The sequence below is a fragment of the Pleurodeles waltl genome, chromosome 6 (assembly GCF_031143425.1).
Source record: "Pleurodeles waltl isolate 20211129_DDA chromosome 6, aPleWal1.hap1.20221129, whole genome shotgun sequence".
NCBI classification, from domain to species: Eukaryota; Metazoa; Chordata; class Amphibia; order Caudata; family Salamandridae; genus Pleurodeles; species Pleurodeles waltl.
Genome location: NC_090445.1, coordinates 1,135,144,921 through 1,135,165,902, shown reverse-complemented (window position 1 = coordinate 1,135,165,902; position 20,982 = coordinate 1,135,144,921). Strand labels below are relative to the sequence as shown.

General features: G+C 42.5%; 1 protein-coding gene across 3 annotated transcripts in view; it reads left to right on the top strand.

Annotated features, from left to right (window-relative positions):
* LOC138300679 (transmembrane protein 150A-like) overlaps positions 1-20,982 on the top strand; it is a 645,891-nt gene that overhangs the window by 207,134 nt on the left and 417,775 nt on the right. For 2 of the 3 annotated variants that reach the window (XM_069240337.1, XM_069240339.1), the window contains one exon: positions 7,748-7,795. The exons of the other annotated variant lie outside the window; for it this stretch is intronic. In XM_069240337.1, the coding sequence (XP_069096438.1) occupies positions 7,748-7,795 (48 nt within the window). The remainder of the gene's footprint in view (positions 1-7,747; positions 7,796-20,982) is intronic. 3 annotated transcript variants of the gene reach the window in all.

The following is a 20,982-nucleotide window of genomic DNA, read 5'->3' as shown; positions in this document are numbered from 1 at the left end:
GTAAGACCTATATTAGATGTCAGAACATTATATATCTACATCAAATCAGATCACTTTCACATGGTGACATTACAGGACGTAATCCCATTGCTCAAACAACAAGACTACATGACAACACTAGACCTAAAGGATGCATACTTCCATATACCGATACATCCTTCACACAGAAAGTGCTTAAGGTTTGTATTCCAAGGGGTACATTACCAATTCAAAGTGTTGCCATTCGGGATAACAACTGCGCCAAGAGTTTTTACAAAATGCCTGGCAGTAGTGGCTGCTCATATCAGGAGGCAGCAAATACATGTGTTCCCGTACCTAGACGATTGGTTAATCAAAACCAACACGCAAGAACGGTGTTCACAACACACAAAGTATGTCATAGAAACCCTCCACAAACTAGGTTTCTCACTCAACTACACAAAGTCACACCTTCAGCTGTGTCAAACACAGCAATACTTAGGGGCGACAATCAACACAACAAAAGGGATTGCCACTCCAAGTCCACAAAGGGTACAGGCATTTCACAATGTAATACAGGCCATGTATCCAAAACAAAAGATACAAGTCAAGATGGTGATGAAACTACCAGGCATGATGTCCTCATGCATAGCCATTGTCCCAAACGCAAGGTTGCACATGTGGCCCTTACAACAGTGCCTAGCATCACAATGGTCACAGGCACAGTGTCAACTTCTAGATCTAGTGTTGATAGACCGCCAAACATACAACTCGCTTCAATGGTGGAACAATATAAATTTAAACCAAGGGCGGCCTTTCCAAGACCCAGTGCCTCAATACGTAATAACGACAGATGACTCCATGATAGGGTGGGGAGCACACCTCAATCAACACAGCATCCAAGGACAATGGGACACTCAGCAAAGACAGCTTCACATAAATCACTTAGAACTACTGGCAGTATTTCTAGCGTTGAAGGCATTTCAACCCATAATAAGCCACAAACACATTCTTGTCAAAACAGACAACATGACACCGATGTATTATCTGAACAAACAGGGAGGAACACACTCAACACAGTTGTATCTCCTGGCACAGAGAATATGGCATTGGGTGATTCACAACCACATTCGCCTAAGAGCACAGTTTATTCCAGGGATTCAGAATCAGTTAGCAGACAATCTCTCTCGGGATCACCAACAGATCCACGAATGGGAGATTCACCCCCAAATACTAAACACTTACTTCCAAAGATAGGGAACGCCACAAATAGACCTATTTGCAACAAAAGAAAACGCAAAATGCCAAAACTTCGGATCCAGGTACCCACAAGATCAATCTCAGGGCAATGCGTTATGGATGAGTTGGTCAGGGATATTTGCATACGCTTTTCCCCCTCTCCCACTCCTTCCGTATCTAGTAAACAAATTGAGTCAAAACAAACTCAAACTCATACTAATAGCACCAACCTGGGCAAGACAACCTTGGTACACGACACTACTAGACCTCTCAGTAGTGCCTCATATCAAGCTTCCAAACAGACCAGATCTGTTAACTCAACACTAACAACAGATCAGGCATCCAAATCCAGCATCACTGAATCTAGCAATTTGGCTCCTGAAGTCTTAGAATTCGGACATCTAGACCTTACACAGGAATGTATGGAGGTCATAAAACAAGCAAGGAAACCAACCACAAGACATTGCTATGCAAATAAGTGGAAAAGATTTGTTTATTGTTGCCATAATAATGAAATTCAGCCATTACACGCATCTGCTAAAGACATCGTAAGCTACTTACTACATTTACAAAAGTCAAAGCTAGCTTTTTCATCCATTAAAATACATCTTACCGCAATTTCAGCTTATCTGCAAATTACGCACTCAACTTCATTATTTAGGATCCCAGTCATAAAAGCATTTATGGAGGGCCTAAAGAGAATTATCCCACCAAGAACGCCACCAGTTCCTTTGTGGAACCTTAACATTGTCTTAACACGACTCATGGGTCCACCTTTTGAACCCATGCACTCATGTGAGATACAATATTTAACATGGAAAGTAGCGTTTCTCATTGCCATCACATCTCTAAGAAGAGTAAGTGAAATACAGGCATTTACCATACAAGAACCCTTTATTCAGATACACAAGCATAAAGTAGTTTTACGAACTAATCCAAAGTTCTTACCAAAAGTCATATCACCGTTTCACTTAAATCAAACAGTAGAACTACCAGTGTTCTTTCCAGAACCAGATTCTGTAGCTGAAAGAGCACTACATACATTAGACATCAAAAGAGCTTTAATGTACTACACTGATAGAACAAAACAAATACGGAAAACAAAACAACTGTTCGTTGCTTTTCAAAAACCTCATACAGGGAATCCAATATCCAAACAAGGCATTGCCAGATGGATAGTGAAATGTATTCAAACCTGTTATCTCAAAGCAAAAAGAGAAGTGCCTATAACACCAAAGGCACATTCAACTAGAAAGAAAGGTGCTACTATGGCCTTTCTAGGAAACATTCCAATGACTGAAATATGTAAGGCAGCCACATGGTCTACGCCTCATACGTTTACCAAACATTGTTGCGTGGATGTGTTAACAACACAACAAGCCACAGTAGGACAAGCAGTACTACGAACTTTATTTCAAACAACTTCAACTCCTACAGGCTGTGCCACCGCTTTTGGGGAGATAACTGCTTACTAGTCTATGCAAAGCATGTGTATCTGCAGCTACACATGCCATCGAACGGAAAATGTCACTTATCCAGTGTACATCTGTTCGTGGCATAAGATGCTACAGATTCACATGCGCCCACCCGCCTCCCCGGGAGCCTGTAGCCATTTCGAAGTTGATCTTGAACATTTGTAAATTTGTAAATATATCACTTTAAACCACATTATGTACATACATATTTACTCCATTGCATGGGCACTATTACTATAATACACAACTCCTACCTCACCCTCTGCGGGGAAAACAATCTAAGATGGAGTCAACGCCCATGCGCAATGGAGCCGAAAGGGGAGGAGTCCCTCGATCTCGTGACTTGAAAAGACTTCTTCGAAGAAAAACAACTTGTAACACTCCGAGCCCAACACTAGATGGCGGGATGTGCAAAGCATGTGAATCTGCAGCGTCTCATGCCACGAACAGATGTACACTGGGTAAGTGACATTTTCCATATATTACTAAGTTAGAAATCTTTATAACTTAAGAAATACTTACCAGATGTCCCAAAAGAATAATTAAAGAAACTTTATTATCGTCCCTCGTGTCACAGCGATCATCTATACATGACACTTTGTGCATTATGTTCATCAAAATAGTTTGACTGTGGATTGATGCACTGAGACAGTATGTTAGTGTGCATTTGTCTTAGACTACTTATTGAAACCTCAGTGGTTTAATGATTAAATTACATGTTTGAAGAATAAAGCTGACATTGTTATGTTATAGAGTCTAAGCCAATAGTCTGTATTGAAATGATATTGAATTTCTTATAATAATTGTGTTAAAATACGCATGCAAAAACCGAGAAATGCAGTTCTGCGTCACACTGACTAAAATGTAATAACAGTAATTTTGTTTAAAAGTTACTGTAACAAACACTATAGAAGACTTATTAATGCAGAATGCATAGCTTGCATATTAAAAAGTTGTATTTGAATGTATTAATGTGCTGTTTTAAATCACTTGCAGTAGCCTCAGTGAGGCCTGCTAGGCCCTGTATTTGTGACTGTGCAGAAAATGTCAAGTCATCTTGCTAACTTGCACCTTCCTTTGATCCTCTTTGAATTTCCCATGAGAAGACTAGTTTGGTAATAGATGCCTATTGTACTATACATAGAGAGTGTTAGAAAATGACATTGGATATAGAATATCCTGGACTGTGAACTCGTGTTTTAATCTTACGTGGAAGTATATGGATGGACGCGGTTCTCGTGACAAACCTGGGAAAGCATGTGGAAGTTTCAGGTTTCATGATCGATTTCTATTGGATGTTGCCCCTTCAATGTTAAATGAACTGTTGCATTGATGAATCAGCTTAATTTATGAACTTTAAAGAATTGATGTTCAACTGGACTCAGATTAGATTCATATTCTTCGGAGTAGATGCAACAAAACTTTGCTTGCCATTCTTCTCAGCATGTTGAGCCCCTTGGAGAGGTATCTTCCTCTCTGCTGTCGCCCCTTTGAAATGCATTGGTGGGACTTGCAGACTTTCTCCCTAGCCTGCAAAGAAGACTCCTGCCCGAGCCTCTAATATGCTGATGCTTTCCCTTTTTACCTACTTTTTGCCCCTGTTAGTTAGTAACCTCTCGGCCGAGATCAACTTTTGCCAAAGTATTGTTGTCCTTTCTGTTCTCTGTCTTTTGCCTGCATGTGTTCCTCCCTGCACATGTCATTCCCAGATTGGCTAAACTGTAAGGATTTCCCCTGGCCCATCTAAATTGAACTTTGATCATTTGAGCTGCCTTAATGCTTATTGAAACTGAGCAGTGTTTTGTTTTTTTCCGATCCATCAGGGTATCTTACTGATGTTTTGTAATGTCTTTTTTGAATGCCTAGTTCTCTTAATGTAATCTTGAACGTTTGTTGTCGCCTTGGACAGCCCGTGGTGAATCTGTACCTTTATAACTTTGCCTTGTTAATTGTCTGCGTGACTCCGAGCTTAAGTGTGTAATAAAGTCCCTAACTTTTTTCCTGACTGGAGTTTTACTTGTATGACCACATTGATCATACTGAGTAACTTAATTGATTGGTATTAAAAAGTTTGTTGTTTCGTTATGCAGGGTCCAAAGAGGCATTGACCTCGTTGAGCATTCCTGCGAAGGATGAAAATGCTCTACCAGATTTCAGCAATATCTGACTAGCACTTTTCATGCTACGCTAAATACAAACGTCTAAGTAAAACGCATTGGATTTCAAGCCCGTTTTTAGGACCTCCCTTTTTTCTTTGCACCTCCTGGGACCAAGCACCGCAAAACTTTCAGTACTTCGACAATGAAACGTGGCCAGCAGGTCTGCAAAGTTTTGTGGGCATTCATCAAATGGGTGCAAAGTTATTAAGGGACAAAAATCCCTTTCTCTGGTCACCCTAACTAAAACTACAGAGTGGCTACGACCACTCTGAAATAAATATTATATATATATTTTTTTTTGACCACATGAGAAGCATGAAGCAGCTTAAGAAACACATTTATTTTTCGTGATGCTAAAATGGGTGATTGCTCAAACAAACATAAGCATTCAGGGAACCATCCCTGCAGCCTATATGAAAACCGTCTTACTGGGCATTGGCAGAAAACCCAATAGTATTATCATCAAAATAGACAAAACAGGAGGGAGACAATGCCAAAAAATATGTCTCCATAAATCACGAACCCCACATGTTATATCTCTACCTTAGAACTTAAAGTCCTGTACATGTATGTGGTGCTTCTCCCTGGGTCTTTCTGTCAACAGGATTGAAAGCCCCCCCTCTCACCCAGGAGATGGCATGGCTCACCATCAGGTCTCTCCTGGCACTGGTCTTCTTGATTCAGGTGTGAGCTGCAACCTGTATTAGGGACACCTAAAGATTATTTTTTTGTTTTGGTAATGGGAAGACCACTCTGTTGCTCCCTTAGAGCCAAATGGTGGTGCAAGGCTGGAATAGCAGAGCGAATAAGGGGAGGTAATATAAAACTTGCTCTTGGTGGACAAGATCAAGCTTTAGTATGTCCCTGATACGTTGAGTTTAATCTAATGAGAGTTAATTTGACACATTTTGGGAGGTCAACAGTTACTGCCCTACACCACCTGCTAATGAGGTGTTGGAGCTTTCACCAGGACCAGGATCTTCCAGGATTCCAACTTCCCTACTGTCAGAATCCAAATTGAAAAGTAGTAATAAACAACCAGTCAATCAGTCAGTTACTTCTTCCCTCAATTGATAAGTCAGCTAGTCTGTCATCCCACTCTAGGACTGGCTCTGGGATTCTTGATTTGGGAGGGTCATGAAGAAGCTTGGCGGGTCCTGGTAAAATGGCGAGGCGAGAAGCAACTCGGGGTTTCAGGATATTACCATTTCGACACTGTGAAAAATGGTACAATTTTAAGCATGTTTAAGAAGAGAACGATACTCACATGTAGTAAATTTTATTCTAATGGATGCTTTACTTTCTCTGTTTATTATTTATCTTTAAAATATCCTAGTGCTTATGAAGTGTTTTTCATTTTGCCCCAGGGCGTTGGAGGGTGCTATGGGTAATCTGCAGGTCTAAAGTGCATTAGGGGTTGCTATTGTTTATAACAAAATTCTGTATATTTTTTTAGATTTTCTTCGGGATTTACACACGTAATGCAAGTTTGCCTAATATTCAGTTATTTAAAAATCTGTGTTGATGGAATGATATTACCATGGACAGCCCCTGTGCTATGGCAGAGGAGCAATGCCTCACTACTGAAAGGCAGAAAAATAAAGTGATATAGTTATTTACTATCATTTTATTTTTCTGTTAAAAATTCAGTATATCAGCAGAAAAGTGTACTTCTATCCAAATCTGGGGTCTGCTGCCATCTCCGTGGTGGCAGAGGACAGAGTAGGTCTTATGCAAAGTGCGCTCCTGATCACCATTGCTTTAACGGCAATGAGCGTCTTCCCTGCCACTCATGTTGAGGCATAATACTCTTCCTAATATTTTTTTTCAATCTTGAATGTATACTGTATACTTGTGTGTAAATGTCTTTGGGTACAATTATAACGTTTTGTACTTTTTGGTGACCCAAATCAGGTGTAGACTAGTATTCTGGTCATGCCGAATTGCTGTGATAAGTTTTGACATTAAATAGGCAGGAAACATGTTGAGCTTCTTTTAACATGTCACGTTTTGAGCCAGTTTGGACCATTGTATCTATTTTTGGCTAATTATATTTTAACAATATTAAGGGCACCTGTACCTTAAAGGACTAGGATATCCCATATTTGTTTTATGACATAACCTTGCACTAGTCTGCTCACATATTCACACTGCTCCTCACTCTTCACATCGGCAATGTACAAAAGAACCTAGGCAAAGAGCCCCCTTTCGGGGCCCAATGGGCATTGCAGCGCCGGCAAATCGAGGAGCTGCCCGATGATGAAGCACTATACACAGTTGGGTGTGTGAGGGCATTGCTCCTGAGCAATCAGATCCTCGGATCCAGTGTCTCATGTCACTTTTGACCTATATCTTCTCCTTTTACTTAGGAACTGCAAACTCCTTATATTTTCATGTATGGATTCAAACCTGGGCTGTGTGAGCTATCAGTTCTGAACCCTGTTTGGGATTTTAAATCTTCAATGTAATCTCAAACCTATATACAAGAAGCCTTCTTGTTGATCTAAATATCCAGTTGCAGTTGGGAGGCTGGAATGTTAATTTCCCACTAACTTTACCTTACATGAATATAAACTCAAATCAGTGCACCTTTTTGTATTCCTTAAGCGCACTTGTGTAGTTGAAATCGCAGAGAGTGCTATAATGGCTAACTGCATGCTAATGTTGTTTCTTAGGAAGAGGTTTCAGGGATGGTGTACTGTTGGGACCACCAAAATCCTCTGTGGGTCTTTCACTAATTGCATTGTTTTCAGAATCCCTTAAAGGTAATAAAAGAAGTGTGATGTGACAAATCGTGAATATTAACTGTAGTCCCTTACAGTAAGGAACATTATAGCACTATGTGGTATACAGAAAACTGGAAGCGAATGATGAATGCTTTTTGAGACCCAATTTTCTTTTCCATTTTCTCTTCAGGTATGCCATGGCTCTCTCCAACAACCACATATGTCCTGTCACAAACTTGTAAGTAGAGCATTTCTGATTATACCGTGATGCATACCAGGCTTATGTATTCATGATAGTTGCAGAGTAATCAATGGGTCTGAATGTGCAGCAGCTTATCCAATCTCCTTAAATTTTGAAAAAAGCATTACATCTGATGTTAAAAGAAGAGTTAAATATGACACAGTACCAACATCTGTGTAGATATCATTATTATTGATTGCTTCTTTATCAAATGGAAAAAAAAGTAATTTAATTTCAGAATACAGGACACAGGATTGATAATAAGGCATGCAAGTACAATCCACTGGGTATGAAAAATCCTTTTTAGGTTGAAGCATGCCAGACAGCTGTCTGGTTGTGGGAAAGTTTGCCTTTGTATTTTGTCTCTGTTAATTTCTTGCTTGGTATTCAGTGGTTTTATGTGTTTCCCATCCATCTAGACTTTGTGCCCCTTAAGAACCATGGTGTGCTTACCATCTCCTGGACTGTCTGTTTATCCTTCCATATGTGCCTGAACATTTTTTTTTTTTTTAAAACACTCCATCAGACTGCCTTGTTTCCCACAGTCTGTTTCCCACTCCCTGCTCATTTTGTTTCATAACATTATAGAATGTATTTTTCCCCACCTTTATCCTCGGAGCTGCTCTTATGTGTGCTTCTAGTTTTTTACAGCTTCACTCTGAGTCACTTTCCTGTTCTATTTTCTACACATTGCACCTCTCTTGTTTGTTTACATCTTCTCCTGCCTTGTTGAGCTTTTTAGTTTGCTTCCATCCATGCCCCCTTTGTGTTGCATCCCTGCCCTCCTATTGGTTCCACACTCTGCGTTGGTTACCGTACCTGCTTTCTTTCCCTGACCCACAGTTGTTCCCCTGACCAGCCTCTGCTGCCTTTTTTCATCCCAAATGAGAGACCTATTAGTTTAGCTAATTATAGTTTTTAAGTCGTGCCTAGGCATCGCGCATGTACTGTCTGCAAGACATGCTGTATTCAGTCTATGGGCTTTAACCACGCTCACTATTGGCATTCGTTCTTAGCTGTGCTTGTCTTAAATGCTACCTTTTTTTTTGGTGATTTTTTTTCTAAATGTCCCTCCTTTGTGTGCTTATTTCCCTCCCAAGCGATTTCACTAAGAGAAAAGTTTTGTTGCCCATCACACTAAATTCATGTGTGTTCACACTTCCTCCTGTCGGAGAGTGTGACGGCTCCTCCTCCCTCCTCCCGTCTGGCATTGCAGCATTAGTGTTTTTTTGGTTGTCCATAGCTATGTGTTCACACCACACCAGTGAAAACGTTTGTGTTTAGAAAGGCACAAATCTTTGGTTTGTTCTTGTATCTCTGCTTGGGTATACTTTATTGATGTTTTCCAAGTCACTTTTGCCTCCACTGCTGTTTTAGAACTAATTGGCTCTGTGTGCGTGTCAGACCCACACTCATCCACTTTCAGTCTTCCTCATTCTAAAGTCTTCTACACAGCGCTGCAGCTGCTTCTCTGGTCCCAGTGGTAAGTCCTCATTCTTAATCCTCAAGACAGTGCTGTTAGCTGCTTTTCTGGTCCCAGTGGTAATGCCTAATTCTTAGTCCTTTACACAATGCTGCAGCTTCTTCTCTGGTCCTAGTGGTAATACCTCATCCTAGTCATTTAGACAGCGCTGCAGCTGCTCCTCTGGTCCCAGTAGTAAATCCTCATTCTTAATTCTATTTGTATTGCTCCTTGCTGCTTCTCTGGTCCCGTTGCTAATTCCTCATTCTGTGTCCCCTAGGCAGTGCTGCTAGCTGCTTCTCTGGTCCCAGTGGTAATTCCTTATTCTTAGTCCTGTGGACAATGCTGCAGCTTCTTCTCTGGTCCCAGTGGTAATTACTCATTCTAAGTCTTCTACACAGTGCTGCTAGCTGCTTCTCTGGTCACATCAGTAACTCCCCCATTCTAAATCCCGTAGGCAGTTCAGCAGCTGTGTCTCAGGTAACCGTGGTAATTCCTCATTCTTAGTCCTGTAGGCAGTGCTGCTACTGGGACCCGAGAAGCAGCTAGCAGCACTATCTACAGGACTTAGAATGGCAAATTACCACTGGGACCAGAGAAGCAGCTAGCAGCACTGCTTAGAGGACTTAGAATGGGAAATTTCTGACGGGACCAGACAAGCAGCTTGCAGCATTGTCTAAATGATTTAGAATGAGGAATACAAATGGGACCAGAGAAGCAGCTAGCAGCACTGTCAAGAGGACTTAGAATGATGATTTCCTACTGTGACCAGAGACACAGCTGCAGCGCTGCTTAGAGTTTTTGGAATGGTGGAGTTACCGATTGAACGAGAGAAGCAGCTAGCAGCACTGCCTAGAGGACTAAGAATGAGGAATTACCACTGTTACCTGAAACACAGCTGCAGAACTGCCTAGAGGATTTAGAATGGGGGAGTTACTGATGGGACCAGAGAAGCAGCTAGCAGCACTGTGTAGAAGACTTAGAATGCGTAATTACCACTGGGACCAGAGAAGAAGCTGCAGCATTGTCTCACATAGGCATCAATGATGTCATTTCAAATATTGCAGTGATGTTATCAGTGTTGTCATAGAACGTGTCATAAATAATGTAATATGGGATGTGATTAGCAGTTCATGGCAAGGGCGTGAGTTATAATTACTTCAGGGCACCCACACCTTTATTTGGGGGCTCCGCGCACTGACCCTGCTGGCTCCCAGCCAGCAACCATAGTTTGTGCTGGTCGGAGACGGGAATTATATGTCTATGGGTTCTCGAGTGCCCACCCACTACATATAAATTGTTGGAGAACACAGGGGGGGGTCTAGTCACTAGCAGCTGCTGATGGCTTCCCAGCCTGCATCCTTCATGGGTGCTGGCAGGAACCTGCTTCTTTTCTTTGCTCCCACCGGGGTGAGAGCAGCTTTTTTCTCTGCTCCCACCTGGCAGGAGCAAATTTCTGTTCCCTGCCTGGAGGATAGTGGTCAGGAAATAAAGTTTACATTCCTTGCGAGGACAGGGAACACTGAGACAGAATGTGATCCCCAGTGACTCTCTGAGGCTTGGGGAGGGGTCTGCACCCCCTTTCCATATTTATTAATTTAGCCCCAGACTATGAGGTGCATGAGGCCTCTCAGAGGCTTGTGGAGGGGCCCACACCACCTCTCCCCATTAATTATCATATCAGCCCGGTGGGTGGGGTCCCTGGCACCTCCAGAAAGCTCAGGGAAGGGACCCTTTTGGGACTCCCTCGTTTTCGTAGTCTTTGCTTGCCAGATCTTCCTTTCCAGGAAGGAGCTAAGGTGGATTTAACTCTTTTTTTGGGAAGGTTTGGTACAGATTGGTCAATTGGTACCATAGTTTTATTAGCAGGCCAATGAATCCATTGTGGTCCTAATTATAACTACCCAGTGGTGACCTGGCAAAATAGCTCAAATATTTTTGCAGTGAGTGTTGGTTGGGAGAGAATGTTGTTGGTGATTTCAACCGCAAAACAATACACACAAAAAATACAGAAACATGCATTCATCAAGTAAATGCACAAATGATAACACATTTTATTTAATTTGCAAACAAATATAAATAAACAAAATATATATATTAAATTGTAATAGGACGGTTGGAGCTTTTAAAAATTCAACTGAAGCTACACAACATCCAATGCCATATTCTGTTTGATGCACCTTCACTGCTCCCACAAATCATTCCAAGGATATTCATTCAATTTTTAGCCTCCCATTTTCAAATTCCTTGCCATATTCAGTAAGTTTTATATTCTTCAGTTGTACACTTAGCCAGTTGACGTACATACACTTTAGTAATCTGTTAATATTCATTTTCTAATAAGTCGCAGACCCCCTGAGGAGGCTTCACGGACCCCCAGGGGCCCCCGGGCCACAGGTTGGGAACCACTGATATAGAATGTATGATGCAGACGATGATTATAAATGAAATTTAATTTGTAAATATTTTCTTAACTGCATCTTTTATCTAGGTCCCTACTTAAAAGAACCTCCTCAGTAAAGATTTATTAGCATGGTTTAATGTCCAACCTGGACAGTTTAGAGTGAGGTCGCTGTCCTGCAATTAGTCATGCAGAGGCCTCAGTTCCGAGTAACCTTCCATTCGCCCACAAATGAATGAGCTGCTTCCAATGCCCTGCCCCCTTCTTGTAGCCCCCAACGGTTTGCTTATTTGACTGGTGTATGGCGCAAACCGGGAAGGAGACACACTACACTGATTGAGTTGAGCTGGTCGGGTTGCCACTGTTCATTTGAAGAAAGAAAAAAAACAGCCACTTTTTACATTTTGCTATTCTACAACAAGCAAGCGCTCGAGCAGAGGAAGAGCTCATATAGAACTGTCAGGAATATTTTGCAACACGGCATTTATCCTCTGCTCTAATAATCATTCTGAAAACCATTTAGACATATCTCATTGCTATTTTAGGTTTCTGTTTCACAGAAAAGAAATAACACAACATTTTACTGTTTTTCTCAGTATTTTTCCAACCTGAGGTTAAACATACAGGACAGGCGGTAAACAAACAGCCAGGTGGCAACACTAGATCATAAGCGTCGTTGAACATCGACCTAGGTGAATGGTTTACGTGCTGCTTGAAAGTGAAATCACCAACATTGTTGTTGCATTTGATTTGAATTTAGCAAGCCTTTGTTGCTCATTGACACCAAAGTTGAGTGACCTGGGGCCATATTACTTACTGCGTATCACAGGAAATGTGCTGTTCCTGGTGGCTTCATTGAAAACAACGCACTAGAGAAATGAAGATAAGTTGTTTAAAGGCGATGCAACTTTCCATCTGCATATAGGATCCCAGATTGCATTTCAGCAGAGGTTATAGATCCTCTTGAAGATGAGTGCAGTGAGTGACTAAAGAGAAATGCTTTGAGCATGGCTCCTTGGACAAGTGGTGTAAAAAACTATAGGTGCAAAAGTCTCCTCTCATTTGCATAGTGCCATGCCTCTGTGCAAAGGAGGGAACACCCTATTAAGATTGTGCAGGCTTCCATTTAGCAGCAGCACAATATGTTATAGATCAGGCCATACAAGTAACTATTGCCCCTTGTATAATAACAGAAGATGCTGTGAGTGCACAAAGTAGGTGCACATGCCTGTTGCAACCCTGGAGCACTTTCAGGAATGTGGCCCCTGGTTCTTAGGACAGCTTCTGTCAGGAGGAAGTGGAAGATCACAAAAAAGAGAGATAGGTATGCAGTTGTTTGCCAAAGACAGGTAGTTTGGGGTGAGCCTGTAAGGTGGGGGCAGGGGGGAATCATATCAGCCTTTCAGGAATAAGGTACACAAAGATTCACCCCGCCCCCCCACCACCACCAATAAAAGCATGATATATGTTTGAGACAGTAAGGCATAAGTTTAGTTTAGTGTATTTGTAGAGCGCATGGCTACCCAAAGGCATCCCAACGCTAACACATAACCAAACTGACCAACATAGTTGCTATGCTCTAAACAGCCAAGTTTTAAGAGATTTGCGAAAAGGAAGTTCTTGGCTGGTTAGCCGGCGCTCTGGAGGGAGAGAATTCCGTAGCTTGCCGCCTTAATAGGACATGGATCTACCACCCCATCTGGCTCTCTTCACAGCAAGAAGCCTGACCAGGGCGGCCATCGAAGATCTTAGAGGCCTGAGAGGTGCATAGAAAGAAGCAACCAATCTTAGTAGGGCTGGATCTCTATTGTGTAATGCTCTATGTATGAACCAGAGGGATTTGAACTTTATCAGTTGTTCCACCAAAAGTCAGTGGAGGAAGAAAATGGAGGGTTTGGCAGATTGATGTCTTTGGATATTTATGAGGTGCAGAGAGGCAGCATTCTGAACCACCTGCAGTCTTTTAACTACATATTTGGAAGAGCCCAGATAAAGAGCATTCCCGTAGTCCAGACGCGAGATAATCAAGGACTGGTCTATGAGCTTTTTGGCTAAGAATGGAAGACTTTCAAAGACTTTCCTTAAAAGTCTTAGATGACTAAAACAAGTGGCGGCTGTCGTTTTGGATTGATGATCGGTAGTGAGCCGCAAGTCAAACCAGACTCCCAGGCTTTTTATGTTATGTTTAGGATGAGGCGGGGCTTTCAGTGGCTCCAGGATTTATGACTGAGGCCCCTAAGGGAAGTAATTTCCTAACAACATTACCTCAGTTTTGTCTTCATTCATTCTAAGTTTGCAGTCAGACATCCATCTGGTTACTGCTTGAAGACAGGGGGTCAGTGAAGAGTGGTCAGTGTTGGATTTAGTGGAAAAAGAAAAGACCAATTGAGTATCTTCAGCATAGGACACCAAGGACAGACCATATGGCTTTATGACCTCTGCTAGTGGAGGCATGTAGCGATTGTTCAATGTGGGGCTCAGGGAGGGACTCTGAGGGACCCCGCAATTGAGCGACACACAGTTAGAAAAGTAGGAGTGATCAAGAACTTGGAAAGTCCTATCCTCCAGAAAGGAGGAGAGCCATTTCAACGCACTGCCTGTAATCCCGGCGTCTAACATTCTCCAAACTAGAATGGAATGATCGACTGTGTCGAAGGCAGCACTAAGATCGAACAGGATATTGCCCGCCGTGCCCCCTTGATCGAGGCACCTTCTGACCTCTTCCAGGACTGTAATCAGTGCTGTCTCAGTACTGTGTTGAGGCCTGAAACCCATTTGAGTGGGGTGGAGGATGTTATGGCCCTCGAGGAAGCCTGTAAAATGGCTGTTTACGTGTTTTTAAATTAATTTAGACACAGCAGGAAGCAGGGAGATCGGCCTGTAATTATTGAGAAGAGCTGCATCAAGGTGGGTCCTTTTTCAGTAATGTGGCAGGCCCGTAGAATGTGACTGCCATAAGGGAGCATTGAAAGGCCATAAACAGCAGGACTGCCAGTGAACATCAGTTTCTGGCCAAGACAGACATGGTTAGGCAAGCCAATGTAATGTCTAGAGAAAATGACACAATGATACTTTTCTGATCACTCCCAGGATGAGCCTGGCTGCTGCATTCTGAATTGTATGCAGTTCAGAGGTCACACTATTAGGATTCTGTAGAGAGGTGGCATTGCCGTTGTCTGACCAAAAGATATCACAATCTGGGCTACCTCCCTGCAAATCATCAGATGTAGGCGATCAGAAAAGGCGAATAATACTCCGTTAAAACAGGGTGGCAGAGTTTGAAATATGTAAATGATGCAGCCCAAGTTATGAGCTTGGTATAATTGTTTGTTTCAGTAAAGCATACCATTTGCCTCATAATATGTTTGGCTGAAACCATTACTCAACCTCATAATCCAAAAACGGTCTCTCGGTTTGGATGGTCAGGCTGCACTGAATAAGAGAGTCTGTAGGTCAGATGCTGCAGAGGCCTAGGATTCAAAACGGTTTGAGTGTTCCCAGAGGAATGTGTCTGCCAAGCTTTAGCTTGACCTTGGCCAAGCGGTGCCTGCTCTTATTTGGAGCTGCCCATGATAGACTCAAGGTAAGGGCCTGCATACGGTTGCTGTGTTCTGTTGCAACGGGGATTGATTTTGCACAGTGTAGATTGTTGGAGCAAACTCAAGCACAAACTGCACTTTAGCGGATGAACCTTTAGTCCCAGGCTAAGGTTTAACATAAAAAAATCAATAAAACATCAATGAAAGTGAAGCACATCAGGCCTAACAAGGATGATAGAGTTGTAGTATTGCAAACTATGAAGGTTTATTAACAGATTGGTAAGGTTACAAATTCAAAATCATTCATATTAGTCATAAATCAGTGATCATCACCTACGTGTGTTGATCAGTATAACTCAAAACAATTTAAAATAGCTAACCCAAAGACAGACTGTTTACAATTTTCAGAAGCAAATTCAGGAAATTCAGTTTCCCATGAAGGGAAGTTTCTCTACTTTGCTAAACTGAGAGGAAATCGGAAAATTCCTGAGAGAAGGTGTCGGCAATTAAAGGCTCTGAAAGGCAAACTCACTTAAAGATTTAGTCAGGTAAAGAAAGAATGGTTTGGCTGAGAAGTCTAACTCTTTGAACTGGGGCAAAATAGGTAATCTTGTCTCAAACCAGCGGAAAGGTGCATCCTAATCTAAATAGCTCAGCAATGCACAATTAAAAATGCAATTCCTGACAAGGTACAGCACTCCCTGCTGTCCTCCGGGGCACCAATCATGATTGAGCATTTCACTATAAAATAGCTGCACCCTTCTTTTGTGTTACTAAAGTTGCCCTAAGTCGGATGGGTATGCCCAGACGTGGGTCCTGTTCTCACTGTGCCCTGGATTCTAGCTAGCCTGGCTAATATGGGGTGATACCCGAAAACTGGGTTCAGGATACTTGTTTCTGATCCAGTGTGGACTGGCCTGGCAGTTCGGGCTGGACTGTTCCATGGGGAGCAGGGTCAAGACTGATTTGCATATGGCTGGGTCTAATCTGGGGTGGCATGGTGAGCAAAAGAACGATGGATTAAACCTAGATCTGTGACTGGGGTAGAGTGTTTGAAACGTTTCAGCACTCCATCCATCATCCTTTTGTATTACTAATATTGGAGAATGTGTCTGATAGGCGTACAACATAGAAAAGCAGATTTTTTAATGTTAAAAGCTATCAAACGTGTTTGATCACTATGCTTTCTTGAAGCTCCGTGTCTTTCTGACGTTCAAAATTAACAAGATTGAAAAGGGAAAGTTTCCACTTTAGTGTTGCACATGCTGTAACTGTGGCTGCAAAGCAAGATGGCCTTGCAAGGATCCATCTTGGGAGAAAGATAAAAAAACAGCATTAGTTTCCATGTGTGCTTAAAAAGGGACAAAGTTTGCACATGTTTGCAGGAAAGCAGTGGTGATTCCCTCATCGCTCTAGAAGACATTATTAGTGATAAGGTATGATTGCAGGGGCAGGTTTGGACACGGATTGGTTGTGTAGGAAGGATGCTGATGGGGTCAAATTCCAACTGCTGACCGCAAATTACACATGTGGGAAACTGTACATGAATTGGCATAATTGTTTACTGAACTACCACAGCCATGTATGATAACTGACTTTTATACCTATTAAGCTTTTACTGTATCTCCTTCATTGACTGTGTGTTTGATTGAGACATGTCGTTCATGTGAGAGAGGTAATCTCCATTCAACCATAACACTCCCTGAGATGTAGGTAGGTTACAGAGTAGTATGTTAAGGATGTGAGATGAAATATGATTGTAATGTATCTAATGTTTGCCTTGATATTCAGATTTTCTGGATTGTTCGTAATACTTATGATCATTCTAATACACTCTATTTGTAGGCATACAACACTGAATATTTAATCCTACAGTTGCAAAATAGCAGGCCTTGCATGTGTCATTACATGCGGATAAGAGTTTCTCTCACAGAATCTCCTAAAAGTTCCTGTCTGATGGAACATAGCAAGCTAGAATGGAAGTGAGAGGCACCTGTACATTCTTTTTTTCTCTGAAAAGAGTACATTTTCTTTTGAGGCTAAGGGAATCTACTGGGTCTGACCCCCAATAATATTGGTGTGAAGGTCTCTGGTGTAGTCCAGGAAGACCCGGATAAGGCTGTAGTCAAACATCATTATGCCTCTAATGCCTGCTGTTTGGCATATGAAGTCTCTCTGTAGTTTCGTTTCCTGATGATGGAGGGGAGGCCTCTTCCTCAAGGTGTGTTGGGCTCTTTCAATGGCAAAAAAACAGGAAGCAGGCAGTTTCCCATGACCCACAAGCAGATCCACTTGTCTCAGAGGCACTCTGGTTCTATTCCTTATAGAGAGCCCACCATACTGATATTGTTTTGGAGTGCTCTCTTCTCTGTATCCTCCACTCGCTATGCAGAGTTTTGGAGGAGACCACTAAGTAGTCTGCTGTGGACTTGAGACTTTGCACTGTCTTTGAGCTCTGAAACTCTCTTCTCTTCCTCAGTGAGCCTGGTCATGAGGTTTTGCAAACCCTGGCACAGTAGCAAGGCACCTGATCCAGTTTTTCCAAACTTAGCTTCTAGTGTGAGAAGGGAGCTTCTTATGGCCTATTGGATTAATGAGGTACCTTGTGTTCCTAGAGGTCTCTTCACCATTCCACTGGGTCTGGGCTGTGCGGCCACACTTGAGGGTTTTGTGAATTTGTCTATTTTGGCATGCTGAGCTGTCTTTCCGCTTTTGTATTTAACCTTGCATAAGCGAGCTTGGGGGCATCCCTTGCAGAGTCTCCTGAATATCTGCCTCAGGCTTGTGTGCTGCCACCTCAGTGACGGCCAGGACACAATTCACTCCCGGAAAGAGCAGTTGGAACAATGAGGGGACAGATTTCAGGGGTTCCTCTTCACCCCTCACCTTCAAATCAACATTGGAACTCGCCCAGAATTGCGCTTCCCCATAAGGCACTCAAACTGCTAGCATCAATAGTCCATATGTCGGTGTCTGCCCCCACCTTCTGGTAGGCTGTTTTGTAAGTCAAGTCTCACCTCCCCCACATCTCTCACTTATTGACAGACCCCCTAGGCTGCTGATGTCTGTTGTTTTTGTCTTTCAACCAAGGGTCTCTTTCTTATCTGTACAGGTCTCTATCTCACTCCTGGGTCCTTGCACCAGGTCACTGTAGTAGTCTGACCCTTGCCCTAGGCAAGACTGCTGGTTTAAGGATGACAGTATTTATGTTTGTAGGTGACTATGCCAGTCCTACAACAAGTTGCAACTGTCATCCCAACCCTCCTGGCTTACAAGCAGTACATTACCAAAAACCCAATCAGTAAAAAATTATTTGTGGCAGCCTTTACGCATGGATTTGAGAGTGCAACATCTCAGGGAGTGTTATGGTTAAATGGAGATTACCTCTTTCTCACATGAACAACATGTCTCAAACAAACATACAGTCAATGAAGGAGATACAGTAAAAGCTTACTAGGTTTTTATTAACAATACAGCAATCTACGATAAATTGCATGGGCTGCAATGATTAGGATAATGAACAATGAAAGAAACAGAATTGTGAAAACCAGGCATTAGTACACAGACCCCCACCATCTTGCAAGAACTTAAAATTACGTTAGATAGGATGTATGTCCTAATACCCTAACATAATGAACCTAACCCCTAACCTGAAGAGAGCTAGGTCTGATATACCTGACCTGCCAATGGGTGTCCATGAGAAGAGCCCCCAACCCTCGTTACCCTTGAATGAGGTCTCTAGATCAGACTCCGTAGGGACACAGAGACTGGGCCAGCATCAAGGTGACATGCAGCACTGATAGCTTCAATGGCATCTGGTAGGAATCCCACTGACTGTGTGAGATCTATTTCTACATATCTGATCAGACCCCTGACATAGGTCTTTCCCCAAACAATAGATAACAAGACATGCTTGGGGCGACATTTTATATAAACAATTCCCTTGAAAACGCAAAGACTGAAAGTATCTAATGTGAATACCTACAGTTTGTTTATCTTTGTCGCTTCATAGTGACGCCTTAGCCGAGTGGCACTGATAGCATGAAACTAAAACATTGTCCTAACTAAAAAAGAATGCGGCCACCTTGAAAAGATATAATTAAATAATTGTGCTAAAACAGAGCAAGCTAAGTAGGGTAAAAGTCACTGCTGCTCTTCCCCCAATAAATAGGAAGCGCAAGAATATGTCATGAATATAGCAAATTAAGAACGAAAGAAGCAGAATAGGTTATCATTGAAGGTGGGAAAAGGAGGGGCATTTTAACTAAGCCCAGACATGAGTCCCATGCTCACTGTGCGACTGGAGCCAAGCTACACCTCACTGAAGATTCCCAATGAAGGTGAAACCAGTCTTGGGTAGGTACTGGCCTGATTTAGCAGTTCTTTCAGGAATGTTCCTCTTGGAGCAGAGTCAAGGCTGTTTTGCATATGGCTTGGTCCAAAGTGAGGTGACATGGTGTGCAAAGTACTAATGGACTGGAATGCAGACCTGAGTAATTACCAGTGGCCGATAATGTAAGCATTCCACCCAACACTTTTTTGTGTGTTTCACTGACTAAGTGCACAATGGGTATGCCCAGACCTGGGTCTCTTGCTCACTGTGCCACTAGAATCAAGCTACTTCTTACTGAAGAGGACCAGTCAGGGCAAAACTGGCATTGCATTGCTTGTGTTTCGGTTTGGAGAGGACGTGGCTTGGCAGTACAGGCTAGTCTGTTCCTGTTCGAGCAGGTTCAAGAATGACTTGCATATGTCTTGGTCTAACCTGACATAGCATACTGGGCAAAGAACGATGGATTAGAACGCTACACCAAGCATTTACCAGTGGTTACAATATTGGAAGCATTCCTCCTGTCACCTTTTGTGGGTTTGGTGTAACTCCGTAAGTGTATAAAAATATGCCCAGATGTGGGCCCCTTACTGTGCCACTGGAGCCAAGTGTCACTAAGCTACACCCGACAGAAGAGGCCTAGTCATGGTGAAATCAGTATTATGGTGCTTGTGTTCTGGTTTGGAGAGAAATTGGCTTGGCAGTTCAGGCTAGACTGTTCCAGTTGAAGTATGGCTAAGACTGATTTGCCTATAGCTGGTTCTAGTCCGAGGTGGCATGGTGGCCAGAGGATGATGGATTGGAATGCTACCAAAACCAATTGCCAGTGGTTAGAATTATCTCAAGCTTTCCTCCTTTCACCTTTTGTGTGTTTGAAGGTTACAAGTCACTCCCTGCTTGCGTCTGGTGGTGTATCAAATATAGTATTTCTGGATGTACCAGCATTCTCCATTTGTTCTAGGCTATTTCCAACAAGACTTTGGCTCTCTGAAGCCATTAAGGTTTTCCTCCTGGCTGCATTCAACTGTGCCTGTATTCTCTTGACATTTGTTGTCCTTCGCTGATGCCTCTAAATGCGTGTTGCTTTTGTCAAGAAATGCCACTGTCTCCTGTAGTGTTAAATTTTATGTTCAGACATAAGGTGATTTTTGGTTTCTTTGCAGTGCTCGACGTATCTAAGTCTGGGGTTGAATAATTCCCATTAGGTTCATAGGTTGAATGTTCCTGTGCATTCTTACTGGCTCTCTGGCTATATTTAGTTTTCTTGAGGCTAAGGACTATGTTGCTTTCGTAACCTTGAGGGGGTTCTTGGTGGAATTAGACATCATGTCAGGCACTTTCCATTGAGGTCCTTCACTCTCTCCAAGGATTCCTACTGCACCATCCTCTTCTCCAGGATGGCTCCCGCTGTGTTTCCCCTTACTCTCTCCTCATTGTTCCCTCCACCTGGGT